This window comes from Psittacula echo (assembly GCF_963264785.1).
Source record: "Psittacula echo genome assembly, chromosome: 5".
NCBI lineage: Eukaryota > Metazoa > Chordata > Aves > Psittaciformes > Psittacidae > Psittacula > Psittacula echo.
Genome location: NC_137739.1, coordinates 26,990,136 through 27,003,818, shown reverse-complemented (window position 1 = coordinate 27,003,818; position 13,683 = coordinate 26,990,136). Strand labels below are relative to the sequence as shown.

The 13,683-nt window shown below is 37.4% G+C and overlaps 1 protein-coding gene across 3 annotated transcripts in view; it reads right to left on the bottom strand.

The window, feature by feature from the left end:
* Positions 1 to 210: 210 nt before the first annotated feature.
* The window catches only part of HIPK3 (homeodomain interacting protein kinase 3), a 105,474-nt gene continuing 92,001 nt past the window's right edge, over positions 211 to 13,683 (bottom strand). For 2 of the 3 annotated variants that reach the window (XM_080617639.1, XM_080617640.1), the window contains exons 9-16: positions 12,073 to 12,194; positions 11,789 to 11,916; positions 11,519 to 11,680; positions 10,565 to 10,861; positions 9,566 to 9,706; positions 6,274 to 6,509; positions 5,872 to 5,999; positions 211 to 4,218 (exon numbers count right to left, since the gene is read on the bottom strand). In XM_080617639.1, the coding sequence (XP_080473765.1) occupies positions 3,742 to 4,218; positions 5,872 to 5,999; positions 6,274 to 6,509; positions 9,566 to 9,706; positions 10,565 to 10,861; positions 11,519 to 11,680; positions 11,789 to 11,916; positions 12,073 to 12,194 (1,691 nt within the window). In that variant the 3' untranslated portion in view covers positions 211 to 3,741. The remainder of the gene's footprint in view (positions 4,219 to 5,871; positions 6,000 to 6,273; positions 6,510 to 9,565; positions 9,707 to 10,564; positions 10,862 to 11,518; positions 11,681 to 11,788; positions 11,917 to 12,072; positions 12,195 to 13,683) is intronic. The other variant, XM_080617641.1, reaches the window with a different exon arrangement.

Genomic DNA, 13,683 nt, shown 5'->3' with positions numbered 1-13,683 from the left:
AGCCTTGAAAGTTAATAAAATTTAAGCTTTCTGAAAGAAGAGCAGTTTAGTCAGATGATTAGATCAGAATTTGAGAGCCCTCCCTGTGAATTTTCATTACTTTTACCTTAATCCAGCAAAGAATGACATGACACAGCAAAGAATGAAAGCCACCAAAAGTCATCTGCTGCAATATATATTTTAATTCAAAGTGAATCTTGACAGTAATACACCATAAATTCTTATTTTGACACTCACCAAAATAGTCACCTGGAAAACCCGCTTTTTGTGACAAAGTACAGAAGGCTTGGTCACATTTAAATCACTGAGAACTAGAAAGAAATACTATCGCAAACTGTAAGAGACATTACATCCATAAAAAATTTTCCCAGTCCTCATATTGTAATATTGCACAGTGCAATTGCTACATGGCAAACTAGTGTAGCATAGAAACCCAAAGCAAAAAAAAGCCACAAGTCTACAAATTGTTAAACAGTAACAGTTCAAACTTATTAATCAAGTCTCTAGCACTGGGTATTTCTAGAACAAGTCTTCCTACAGCTTGCAGTGTGTGATTTAACTTTTACTTAACACAAACCGAGTTAATTAGCAGTAAAAACAGAAACTTTAAAAATTAAAACAAAAGAAAAAAGTTAATACAGTAGCATATCTGACCAATAAAACACCCTGAAGTTAAAAACCAAACACAAGAAATTCATATAAATCTTGCAAATTAAAGTAATATGCAATTCCAGAGTCATGCAGTGTTTTATTTAAAAAAGGCATTAGAAGGGTAAGGTGTAGAACTGCTTCCCGGAGGATGGCTTTTTTCCACAGAAAAGGCCCTCACCCTGAAAGCTGCTTCAGTTTTCTGTTCTGCAGAAGGGCCCCGGACCCTTGCAGAGTGACAGGGGTCCGTGCTCTCAGACTGTACTGCAGGGTGGGGGAAGTCACCCCCTTACACTGAATTTAAGCTGTGACGGGATCCCAAATAGTTCCTTCTTTGAAACGCAGACATTTCTAAAATGACAATACCTCAGAAAAGCAGCAGATGGAATTTGGGGCACATTTACAGCAACTTTGTCCTGCATACACTAGGATTCTGTTGTGATATACAGATAATTGTGTCAATTTAACCATCACGTTAGCTTAAAACCTTAAGCACAGTAAAAAGAATGTACAGTAAATACATCAGACCAATGAAAATCCCCATGGCCCCAGAAAAAAAAAAGCAGTCTTTTTTTTTTTTTTTTTTTTTTTTTTTTTGTAATCACAATACAAAATTCATTTACTCCATTTGCATTGGTGCTTCTTGGTGTGTCCACTGCCTGCAATGGAGCGAGCACCAAAATCACACCGCTTCCCAACACAAGGGAGTGAACAGAAAACTATCTGCTGGATCACACAGCACAGGTATGAAGTGGTAAGGTAGACGTCCAATTTGAGCGTTTTCTTGACTCCCTATATTTAGGCTTTCTATATGTGTTGATAAGATTTCAAATTCATCAGGATACTCCTAGTTGCTAATGTATACTTTATATACACACACTTGTACAAAATGCATAGACTTGATTGCTAAAAACACTGAAACTTTTGGGAAAAGTTAGGCTTCTTGATTTTCAGTGTGATTAAAAATGTACTGCTGGTATTTTTATTATTTTTTTATGATCTAATACTGTTGTATTTTAGTTATTACTTAAAAAATAAATCAAATGTAGGCACATTTATTTCATTCAGACATTCATTAAATAAAACACTGCTTGCATTAGTGGAGTAAAGAAAAAGATTACCAGTTATTAGCTTATTGACAGAGTTAAACTCAAATGCTTTTCACTCTTATTCCAGTCAACATCAAGGATTGTATTCCAGATTTTGTTTAAAAAAAAGTTAAGTCAAGCCTGCAAGATGCAGCTTCTGAACTGTCTACACAATGCCAATATGAAAACATAAAAAAATTAAGTTACATCAATACATCCACTTATATGCAGTGATGAGCTCAAAGTTAATGGAGATAAAATACTGATGCAAATAACACACCCCAAAAAAACATATGCAATCATCTTCCATCATTTACAGTATAGTAGTTACGACACTTCAAACATGAAAACAAAATAAAATAAAAAACAAAACCCAAACCCCAGCTTCTATTCCATGTAATTAGACTTGTACAGAAATTAGAAGGCTAAGAAAGAACTAGTTAATCACCTAATTTCACAGCTATCTGAAGTGGCAATCATTATATAGCAGCTTATCTATGATACATTCAAGATAAATGATACAATTTATTACTTGCCCATAAGCTAAAACACAGCCTCAGCTTAATACCTTCTGTAAATCCCATCTCTACACTACAGGATACTTGAGGTCTATGAAAAAGTAGCTACCTTTTATAGGAAATGGATGATTAAGTCTTTGGTGCTGCAAAAGCAACTTCATTTGAACAAAACAAACAAAAAGAAAAAAAGAAAAAAGAAAAAACCGAAAAGACACACTTCCTAAGGAAAAAAGTAATGCAAAAAAGCATGTAAGTGACGTCCCTGACGGAATGTATTAAATAAGCAAACACCCGCAGCAGGCTAAAACAAATACCATCATGTTAAAAGACTAAAATCTCTCCCATGCATAAATGAAAGATTGCACACAAAGAACTCCCATCTTTTCAAGCTTCAATAGTAAATATTCTGCTACTTAAACACTGCATGGTTTGCTCAAGCTAAGATGAAATCACATCATGGATCAATGAGCACTTGGCTTTTCCTTTCCTTAGCTAGTCAGTCATGCCTACTGCACCTCTAAATGATTTATTATATCCAATTAGACAAACACTTGCAAAATAAACTACTTGGGCTGTATTGCAGTTCCATTTACCAGTATGAAATACTGTGTTGTGTGTCACTACTCAACAGCTACTGAATCAACTTTTCTTAAGAACTACTAAAGGCTTGTCTTGAAGCTAGATCATTTGGAGGGGGTGGGGGAACAATAAAAAGACAGCAAAATTCAGCTACAGCAAAACATGCTGCCTTCTTAGTAAGGAAAACACACCCAATACTAAAATCAGACCACACAAAACCCAAAGAATGAGCATTACGCTACCAAAAAATCAGCAGATTTGAATTTTTAAGTGCTGCAGTCCTCAACATTTCTACGTAAGTAATAACAATAACAACCTCAAATATTTAAGGCACTATGTGTGGGAACAGTTTACAATGCAGCTGAGATTATTAGGACAACAACATTTAAGAGCAATGTTTAGGCTTTTTTTTTTCACCCATGCAAAAGACACATGCAATGTGAAAAACAGCTCAACTCTTAAATAAGTGACTCGACATTTAAACACCAAGATACGCAATACAAACAAGTTACTTCCACACTGTACTGCTGACACATGTGCATCTGTTGCTCTGGTTCTGTACACTGAATGGCTTCCCAAATGTAGACGTGTCTTGCACTAGTTAGAAGGCAATTTTATAAAAAATAGCAGGAGCAAAACCAGGTTTCTGCTCCCATAAGTCACCTGTCTAAAGTTACTATATAAGAAGATAACATGACCAAAGACAAGTTATACCAAATGTGCAAAACACATTAAAAGTGAGTTTTTTTAAAGCTCAGAGTTGTTTAAATTGCACCGAAGTCTACATGATTAAAAAAAAAATAATAATTTTCCTGTTGTGCCATGGCTAATATTTAATAAATACCATGTTTCTTCTTAAATCAAACTTCCGCATCATTGAGCTTCCTCAACAGATTGTATTTGAGTTCTCACATAAAAGGATACTGGCTGAGTTTTGTTGGACTCAGCGGAAATCCTGTGTAAGCAGGTGATGCTGCAATGTATGAATGAGGTGGGAAAACTGGTTTGTACTGAGTCTGATGAATGGTTGGGGAAGGTAAGAGACGGGGATTTATGCCAACCGGAACCTGTTGTATTATACCACTGGGATGAGTTATGTTGTACGTTGGGTGTTGTAACAAGGGTCTTGAGGTACATGGCGAGGCAAGTAGGTGGGCAACAGGTGCAGCAGTACTAAGCGGTGCTGGCGACAGGTATGGGAGAAGAGCAGGCTGTCCTCCAAGGTGGGGACCTCCAGAGAGGTGAGCATGCACGGCAGCGTGGTTCGGACTTCCCTGAGGAAGGGAGAATGCGTGGCCGGCAACACTGGACGGGATGTAAGCCTGCTGCCTCCAATGACTGTAGTTCCCGTTCCACTCCTGCGGCCCAGACCCAAAGTGCTGAACCTGTCCACACACAGAAATGAGCAGGTCTTAACGTTTCTAAGTATAAAGAAAGTTTGAAAAAACTGAAGAATGCACTAAAACTAATCAACTTAAAATCAAGAAAAAAACAGAGACAGGAATAATTAAATGCTTAAACAGAAATAAAATTTATTAGCTATTTAGATAGTAGCACAGACGAAATCTGACAATAAGAGATGGTGAACAGAATACAAGTTATTGAAATGCTCTTGCAAAAAAAAAAAAAAAAAAAAAAAAAGGAGAATTAAAAAGAAAGATAAAATGCCATGCTGGGCTGTTTTAACAGAAATACCATGTATCACATGAGCAAGGTGCTTATTCCACTCTACTCAGCACTGGCTTGGCATCAATTGGAAGTGCTGCATTCAGTTTGGGCACCATAATGAGGCACAAAGAGGACAAATAGGAGAGAAATTTTAGAGGAGAGCAGAAAAAATAATAAACGGATTGAAAACATCTGAGACAACTAGGCAAACAGAAGTCTAGGGCTGTGATCACAGGAAGATGTGACAATCAGTAACAGTTACAAAGAGAACGACTAAAAAATCTATTACTGCCTTTAAATGCTGCAGACTTCAAACTACACAGGGCATCTACCAAAGAAGGAAGGATCAGCATAAATTTCTGTAATGAAAATAATGTTCTACGCTTTCTGCCAAGAGGCTGAGGAGCTGCTGTCATTGAAGAGATTAAAAATTAATACTACGCTGATCACATTAAGGTTTGCTTAGAATTAATTAAACCAATCCTTCTGCATTATCACGCGGAAGGGGAGATCATGTCACCCACCCAAATGTTTCTTTCAGTCTAAACTATTCAAGTTATTATTGGTAAATCCTCTTATCTCCCTATAGCATTCTTGCTTTTAGTATTTAACTTACAATTTCATATTCACAGTTACTCTGCAAGGCTTTGACAAACAGGTACTGCTCTTATATTAAATGTACCTCCATATACCTAAACAAAAGCTCGGTGCAGCTACAGTTCAAAATTAATTAATTAAAAAGGACTTCAGTTCTCAGCCATAGCAGACATATTTATTATGTTGTTGGAAAATGATAAAAGTAGCTTTTAAATTAATTTGGCTGTCTTCCAACACTGGATTGAACTACAATCACAACCTCTCTCTCCCCCCCAACCCCCCTCCAGAGCTTCGCTACCTGGCAGTAAAGGTAAGAAACAGTCAGGTTAGCTAAGCTCTATCCTATCTCTGGATACTCAAACTACAAGCATTCTCATGTACACTACTAATAGAACAAGACTGAACAGAGCTGCAGTTTTTAAACGTGCACTATTGGGCATTTTAACATTTGTATGTAGGAGAAAAAAAAATTGAAATATTTTTCACTTTGTCTCTTGCTTCGATTTTATACAGGCATTGCTAATTTTCCCAGTGTAGCTTTTCTATAATTTTAAAAAATAAAGTCAGCTGCTTTAAGAAAATGACCAAAAGTGAAAGATACTTATGACTTGCCCAGTAAGTTGAAATCCATTTTTCAAGATTTGAACACTTCTGTAATCAAGCTGTTGAAAACCTGTAGTTGCCATTGGCAGCAATTGAAATTGTAAGCATTCAGCATGTTTGGATCCTCAAGACAGAAAAAGTACTTCTTAGAAGTGAGTAAGTACACGTACCTGACTGAAGTTCACCTGTTGCTGATGGAACGCTGATGCCAGTTTTTGCTGACGGTTTCCTACAATAGAAGAATGGTTTATCCTTCCGAGGACAGATCGACCCTTTTTCAGTGGCTGGCACAGAGCATCTTTCAAGATATAAAATGAACAATGTTATGGTTTTGTTGTCACTATTGTTTTTTAACAAAAGTTAGAGAAAGTTTCATTTGCTTCAGCATACAGGGAGAAATAATAAAATAATACGCTAATTAAAGTCAAAACCCAACACAATTTGGAAGTGTTTATTAGAGATTACCAGATAGATGAGTAGGTCAAAATCTCCACGTATATGGCTATTGAATAAATGTTCATATTTCTTATCTACTGGTCTAGAAATTAAAAAACACACCTGGACTAACTTACCTGTATTCACCATCTGTTCATCAAGGTGTAACCTGTTTTGAAGTCTCATTGGTGGTACCACTACTGTGCAAACAGACGATTTGCTTTCAGGCTTAACAGATGCTCTCGCGTCTTTATTTTTATTGGTATTAGCTATGAAGCCATTTTCCACAAATGGGCTGTCATGTCCTGAAGAGTCTGAAGTTGGGGAACCATCTATTGTATCACATCCGCTCTCTTGTTCATCATCAGACATACTGTCCAGAAATCAAAGTATTGCATTGAAGCAACACATTTTTATAACACAGATGCATTTTATGAAATTATTGAAGAAATGTATAGAAATGAAGCTACTGCAAGGTGGATAAAAAAAGTTATATTTTAATTATACAAGCATGGATATTCAGATGGCAGTTCAACATTTGAGCTATACCACCCAAGGGTTATAGAAAGGAGATAACTTCTACACATTTAGGTGTGTAACCCAACTTGTACCCACTTTGTCACTTATTTTTTAAATAAACCACTGAATTCTATGTTTTCAGGAAAAATAAAAGGTTGAAGAAGATAATTTCATTTCTTCCTGCATGAAAACATAATTTTTTATGTCTCCTGATGGTTATTACGCTAGCAAATGAGAACATAGTGATCTAATTTCCTTCTAGAAACCAGCCACATCACAGAGTCTGTGAAAAGCTGTCCCTAGAACCCTTGAAAGTCAGGAAGAGAGAGAACGTGCTAAGGAAGCAATCTGCATGGTGAAAGGCAGCTCCCTCTCATCTGCAGATCAACCACGTGCAGACACGCTAGACCGTATCTACTGAAAAATGACGTCTTTCTGAAGCTCCTCCAAAGAGCACCACCTGGCATGACCGAGATTCTTTGTCACAGGTTTAGCTGAAGGAGACAAACACAACCCCCTCTATTTACACAGCGTCTATGACAGCACTTGTGGTCTTTGGAATCCATCCTGGTCAAGTGGTGCATACTCACTCAACTCCACCACTGCTTTTACCAAAACAGCTGGAAGACAAATTGGTGAAGAAACTAACTCATAGTAACAGCCTTTGCTAACATTTACTGAAGCCCCATGCTTCTATCAGAAGAAGAAAGGGCTGAGAAGTTGTTAAATGTCAGCTGTCTGAAGTGAAACCAAAGCTCAGTCAGTGGAACCAGAACCAAACACCTATCAGGTAACAAGTAGTAAACAACCTGGTAAAAAAAACTAATTTACAATGAGGTATACTTCCAGAAAATATATTAATCTCATTTATGTATTATTACACAAGTAAAAGGGTACATCACAGATGCATCTCCAACAACAACAACAAAGAAAATTAACTAGTCCTCACCTGGGATTGCACCAGGTATTGATTATATAGAAAGCAAGAGAATGGAGCAAACATGAACAGTATGTGTTGATGAATAAGTAAGTGTAGATCCTAACAAAATTCCTGGTTAAAATTTAACCATCTGAACAGAAATTCTTCAAATGCTTCTAGTTATTTTCTTGTTTTACAGTCAGAAAGGACAAATGCTTAAAAATAGGACCAGGGAAATATACCTGGTTTAGTTCACCTAGAGAACTCTGGCAACTTTTAATTTCAAGATTTCAAAGTTCCAGAAATCACAGAAGTTTGTTTGGGATTATCTTCTACATCAAGCTACCATGCCAAAACGAAAGATCTATCCACATGCTCTATTACTATACTTCTGTTATTGGAGCTAGCTGGATGAGTTGGATCAGTTTAGTAACCTTACAGAAAGCTAATCCACCCCTAAACCTGTGACTGGATTAAGCACAACACAAAGCTGCATCTTGAGTAAACAAAACCTTTCCTTAGTCCTAGTACTCATCAGACTATACATGCTATCTCCTCTGAATACACCTTCCAAGCCCTCAGCAGTACAGAGAACAACCTACTACACCTTTCAGCGTATTCAGTGTCCAATACTGCAGAGATTTGTTCACCCAAGATTTTAGGCCTTACAAAGCATCAAATGGATTCCAAAGTGGCTCATGCACAAGTTGTTTGTTTGTTTTTCTTCTGAGGGGAGAAGACTCTGTTTATATAAACAGAATCATTGCTATACGTAAATTATCCATTAACAGCATCATTAAGTCAGGCTGTCCAAAATTTCAAACACATAAAACTGCCTGTACAGACTAGCAGTTCCATTCCCTCACCAACACATGCTGTGATAAAAATCTTTAGTTAAACAAACTGGTTTTCCATTAAGATTCCAATCTTACTCATTTTGCAAAATGAAACTGCTCCGAGTTTGAATCACTCTCTTCTATACAGTAAGCTATTCTACAGAAAACAGGAAGTGAACTGGAGAATAAAAATGAAAGAACTGGTCATGTTTATGGTACCTACAGGTTGCTTGAAGAAAATTAATTGTATCTCTAGCTCACAGTATTTCTATGCGATATTGGGTAAACCATATTAAACCAAACCTTTTGTCAATACCAGCAACTAGAGGTATCAAATATTTCTTGGTCCGCAAACTCATACCTAGGAATCTGATTTGTAGAAGTGCCACAAGTAGCTACAATTAAAATTTCAGCACATTAGCACCAGAAGGGCAGGGATTAAAATAAGACAGAAACCCATCTGCAGGTGCCAGAACATCCCAAGTCAGTAGCAACTTCTGACTGAGTCACAGGTTAGGAGTATTACACAGACAAATGCTTTAGTGTCAAGCTCTCAGGTACTGTAGAAAAAAATGACATAAAATAGTTCAGATTCACGTTGAATGTTTCTCTAAGAGTGAATTTTGAATAATGTGCAAAAATGAAGGCTTAAGCTAGATGTCAGATATTTTAAAGCTGCTCATATGAGCAGTGTTCACATAAGTGATGCTTATGGCTGGTAGAAGAAAAAAGGTATCAATGTCATTAAAGATTACAAGATATACAATGGGACAACAAGAGGGTGCAAAAATTAAAGATGTTCTGGTAACTTCAAATCTGTCACCATCCGACTTTGGCTTACTTAATTTTGCAACCATAGATTTTTGTTCTAAAGGAAGCTGCATGCAAGATGTTTATGTTTTCTGTATAAACATCATTCATTCAGTATTCTGAAAAGTTCCAATGTAGCAAGACAGATCTGTCAGGAACAATACAAGCACAGTCTATTCTGTTCAACTGTAGACCAAGCGATTAATTTTTAAATATATCATTCAGCCTCACCAGATGGCAATGTAACAAAAAGCTCTTGCTTTTTTTTTTTTTTCTACTTTTAGTATAAGCTGAGTCTGCTTTATATTGGGACCTTTGTTTATTGAAAGGGGCACAATGTTTTACCTGTTGGATCTCTTGCAAGGAGATGGACTAGACTGCTCGGAGGAGCTGGTACTCAGAGTGCTGTCAGGACTGCTGAGAGAACACACGCGGTCAATGTTGAGTGTGTTCTGGCAGGCTTCGCAGTCAAGGCTACCTTTGCACCTACCACACAAAAAGAAAGTGAGCACACATTGACTTAGGTGTAATTATGGAATAAAAAGGGTCCAACCAGTAGAAAAGATCCCTGAAATGTAAATTAATATCCAATTCCTTTTGTCTTTTACATCCAAAACAGATTTTAAACCTTTTTAGTGTTCCTTTGAAATTCCAGGCTAAACATGCATTTTTTGAAACCTACTAAATGAACAAATTTTTCACTGAATCAATACTAAACCAAATAAAGCTTTTACAACTTGCTTCAGAGCAAGTTCAGTGCTCTGAAACATTTGACAAAGTTTAGGTTTAAAATACATGTTCCTCCAGTTCAGAATCATTACAAGTAAAAATAAAGTCAAACAAACACGAAACTTTTAAGCCCTCACTGAAAATGATACGTGCTCGTTTGATAACTTTGTGAAAGAAAACTCATTTGGGGGACCACACTCAGCATCTGCTTTTACACCCAAATGCACACCTTTTCACGCTGCTAGACAAGTGTTTTTTACTCATATATATGTAATATTATCTACTGGATGCTACTGCTAGAATGCCACCATTGATTATACAAAGCCGTAAGACTAACCTTCAGCAAATAAATTGGGTATGACAGTATTAAAATGAAAAAGCATGCTGGGCCTGGAAGTATTCTGGTTTGAAAATGCCTAACATGCACAGATTAAAGATGCAGAGTTCTGAAAGAATTTTTCCTTTTCAAATAATATACCGCTACAGAGTTACCTTCTTAGTGAAATTTGATTGGATGTGCACTGTCTTTTCTGAGTGCAGTCATTAAATGCAGTACCTATGCTAAGACAGTTATATTTAAAGAGCACCTTAACAAAGGTACACGTCGATTCTTACTCTGTCAGTGAATGCGTTCGTCCTATGTCATCGTCATCTGTGTCACTGCTGATGGTGATCACACTGACTGCTGGGCTGGGGGAGCTGGCAATGAAGATAGCCTGGCGCTGTTTGGTTGCAAGTGGTGAATCAGGATCCAGCCTGACCGATGCTTCACAACTGTTACTTTCCTGTCCTTCCGAGTTAAGATTGTCCTGTGCTTCTATACAACTTATTCTCTTTACAGCCTTCAGGTTAAGTATCTTTGGAGCTATAAAGGCTGAATTTTGGATGTTGGTATTCTGTAACACATTGCTCCTGTGAAGAAAACACACCATTTGACATTCAGTGAATCTGTAACAACAGACCTGAAAACTGCCAGATTTCCTGCAGAGATTCTCCCTGAAAACAAAAGCAAGGATTTCATCTAGAGGCTACCAGCTTAATACAAGACTGGTGATACTGTCCTTTGTTACCCATGCTTTCCCCTTTACTAAGCAGCCCCCACCTTTGCAAACTCTCTGTTTAACAGTGGGACGTATTTTCTTTAGCAAGCAACTGAAGAATTTTCGGCTACCAGTAAAACTATTCTTAAGATGATTGTAAGGTATACAGCAACCCTGATATATAGTATCTCTTTTGTATTTTCAGTTGTCTAAACCTGATATATCTTCTTCCCCACAGGCTTAGGAATATCTCACCACAGCTACTTCAGTATATTCCCAAAGGCCATGAAGACAACTTTGCACATGCTAATTAAGAGGAGCTAAAACTTCTTACTATTTTAAGTATTTTTCCACTTAGTCTGTATTATCAAAACAACATTGAAAATACTGGGCAGAAAAGACAAATTTTCCCAAAAGACTGTTCAAATAAAACTGCCGCTAACAAACATGTCACCATTACAGGCTATTTCCCTGTCTACTGAACAGCAATGACAGCACCATCTTTGAATGTTAGAAACATTCCACCAACCTGTTCTGACAGAGTCTGTTCCTCTTAGTAGTTGCAGGCTGAGGCCAGACAACATGTGCAATGCCCACACTAATTGGCTGAGGGGCAGACAAGGTTATCTGATGTGTTAGAAGAGGCTGTGGTATCACTGAACTGTAATGGGTGCCCTGGGTAATCATCTTCCTGAGGAGAAGCAAAGGAAGTTTGATATTGCAACTCATTTGCATCAGCATCCATAGATCTTGTTAAATCAAAGCCATTAAGGTGTCGCACACAAATATGTGGGCTTACCCCCAGTCTCCAAGCCTCTGTGGGCCAGCCACAGGATCAGAGGCCAGAGATGTAGCAGGAGCTGCCACCGGGGCTACTTGCTGCCACGCAGGAACCAGTATTTGCTGGGTCTGATTCGACCAAGTCTGCTGGAAGCAGAGAATATTTCATGACACGAGGAACGACTGAATTTACATTAGCTGCTTGTAGCTCAGCACAAAGCAGAAAAGGGGCTGCAACAGAAATTGACAGGGCAAAAGTATTCGCTAACTGATAGTAAGATTTTTACTTGAAAGCAAGCCAACCTGAGAAAGGATTCCTGCTCGAATCTGGAGCGGCTGAATTGCATGGGCTTGGGTCAGCAACGGAACTGCATTATCCACCCTCAGGGAGAAACTGGTGGGTTTACTATGGTTTGTAGGAATTCCTATCAGAGAGAAAAACACATACCCCAGCTTTCAGCAGAACACCAGTCTTGCATATATTTTCTGAGCAAAATGCAAACATAAAGGATAATTTTATAACCTATTTTTTAATGTGTTTACAATCTGATTCCATAGTTAAGACTTTTGAGCCAAACACCTAAAAGATCCGTGTGCCACTACTTACCTGCAAAAGCCTTTGATGCTGTAATTGGCATCATTTGATGCTGCCAGTAGCTATTTGTTTGGAAACATACAAGACATTGGAATGACTTTGGCAGAAAGTTCTGCAGAGCCAAGTGTTTACTCTTGATCACAGAGGTTACATTAAAAGCATTGGAAAGGAAGCAGAAAGTAAGCAGAACTGAATTTAAAAGCTTCTGACAAGTGATTCTTGCACATCTCATGCTCTGTATTTCCAGCTAGCTGAAACCCATTCCTCTCTGCTTTTATAGCTAGCAATGCCATGCATTAGATGCTCCTATTTGTTGCTATCCCTTTTGTGGGAAACAATATAAATCTTTCCGTGTATACCATCAAATATTTGCAGTAGAATCCATAAACCTATTCCTCTCTTCATCAAAATAATGCAAACCATAGCACAGCTAGAATATTACCACAAGAGCATAATAGGAAATAGATGCATTTCACGCTTTGTATATATTTCATTATTGTCACAGGAAACTAACAGATGTATAGGAATACTGCAATTTTTGACATAATAATGTTAAACAAAATGAAAGAGGAAATTTTTCCACAAATACTACAACAGAATAGTTATGCTGGAAAAAAAAAAATACTGTCTGGGAAAATATACTGATTTCACATCTTCTAAGTGCACTTTGTGCTTTAGTCAAAGACTTAGCAATGGGTGTTCAGAGGTAACTACTATAGAACTATTAAACTAAAGGTTGAAAGTGTTTTGGGTTTGTTTTATATCTTTACAATAAAGGATGAACAAAAATCTTCACCTGATGCAATTCCCTCAAGTCATAACACAATACTAAGTTATGACAATGCAGTCCACAGCTTTTAATTTTGAAACACTGCTGATTAATATTTTCCACAGAGCCCTCTAGAAAAGCAACATCTTCACTCTGCCAGAAGTAGTGAGCTTTAGCACTTCAGATATTCAACAAAGCAGTCAAGCAGAGAAACCTTGAAGCAGTGCCAGATACCATTAATATCCCTTTCCCTCTGTGCCAGCAACTCATCACCTATGTGATGGACACAACATATTCCCTTCATTCAAGCTGTAGCAGAATTTAAATTTGGAAGTTTATCATCATACTAAGAATAAAGTATTCAGATCACAGATAAAAGTATTTCCCTGTACTGTTTCCTTTTCCATAATCACTTTAGTCATCTGGGCATAATGAAAACAGTAGGGTTTTTAAAGTATGCACTATGTTATTGTCTAAAGCATGTATACAATTTAAATAAGAAATCATTTAGCCACACTAAGAAATCTGTCTGGAGCTATGCATTTAGTTC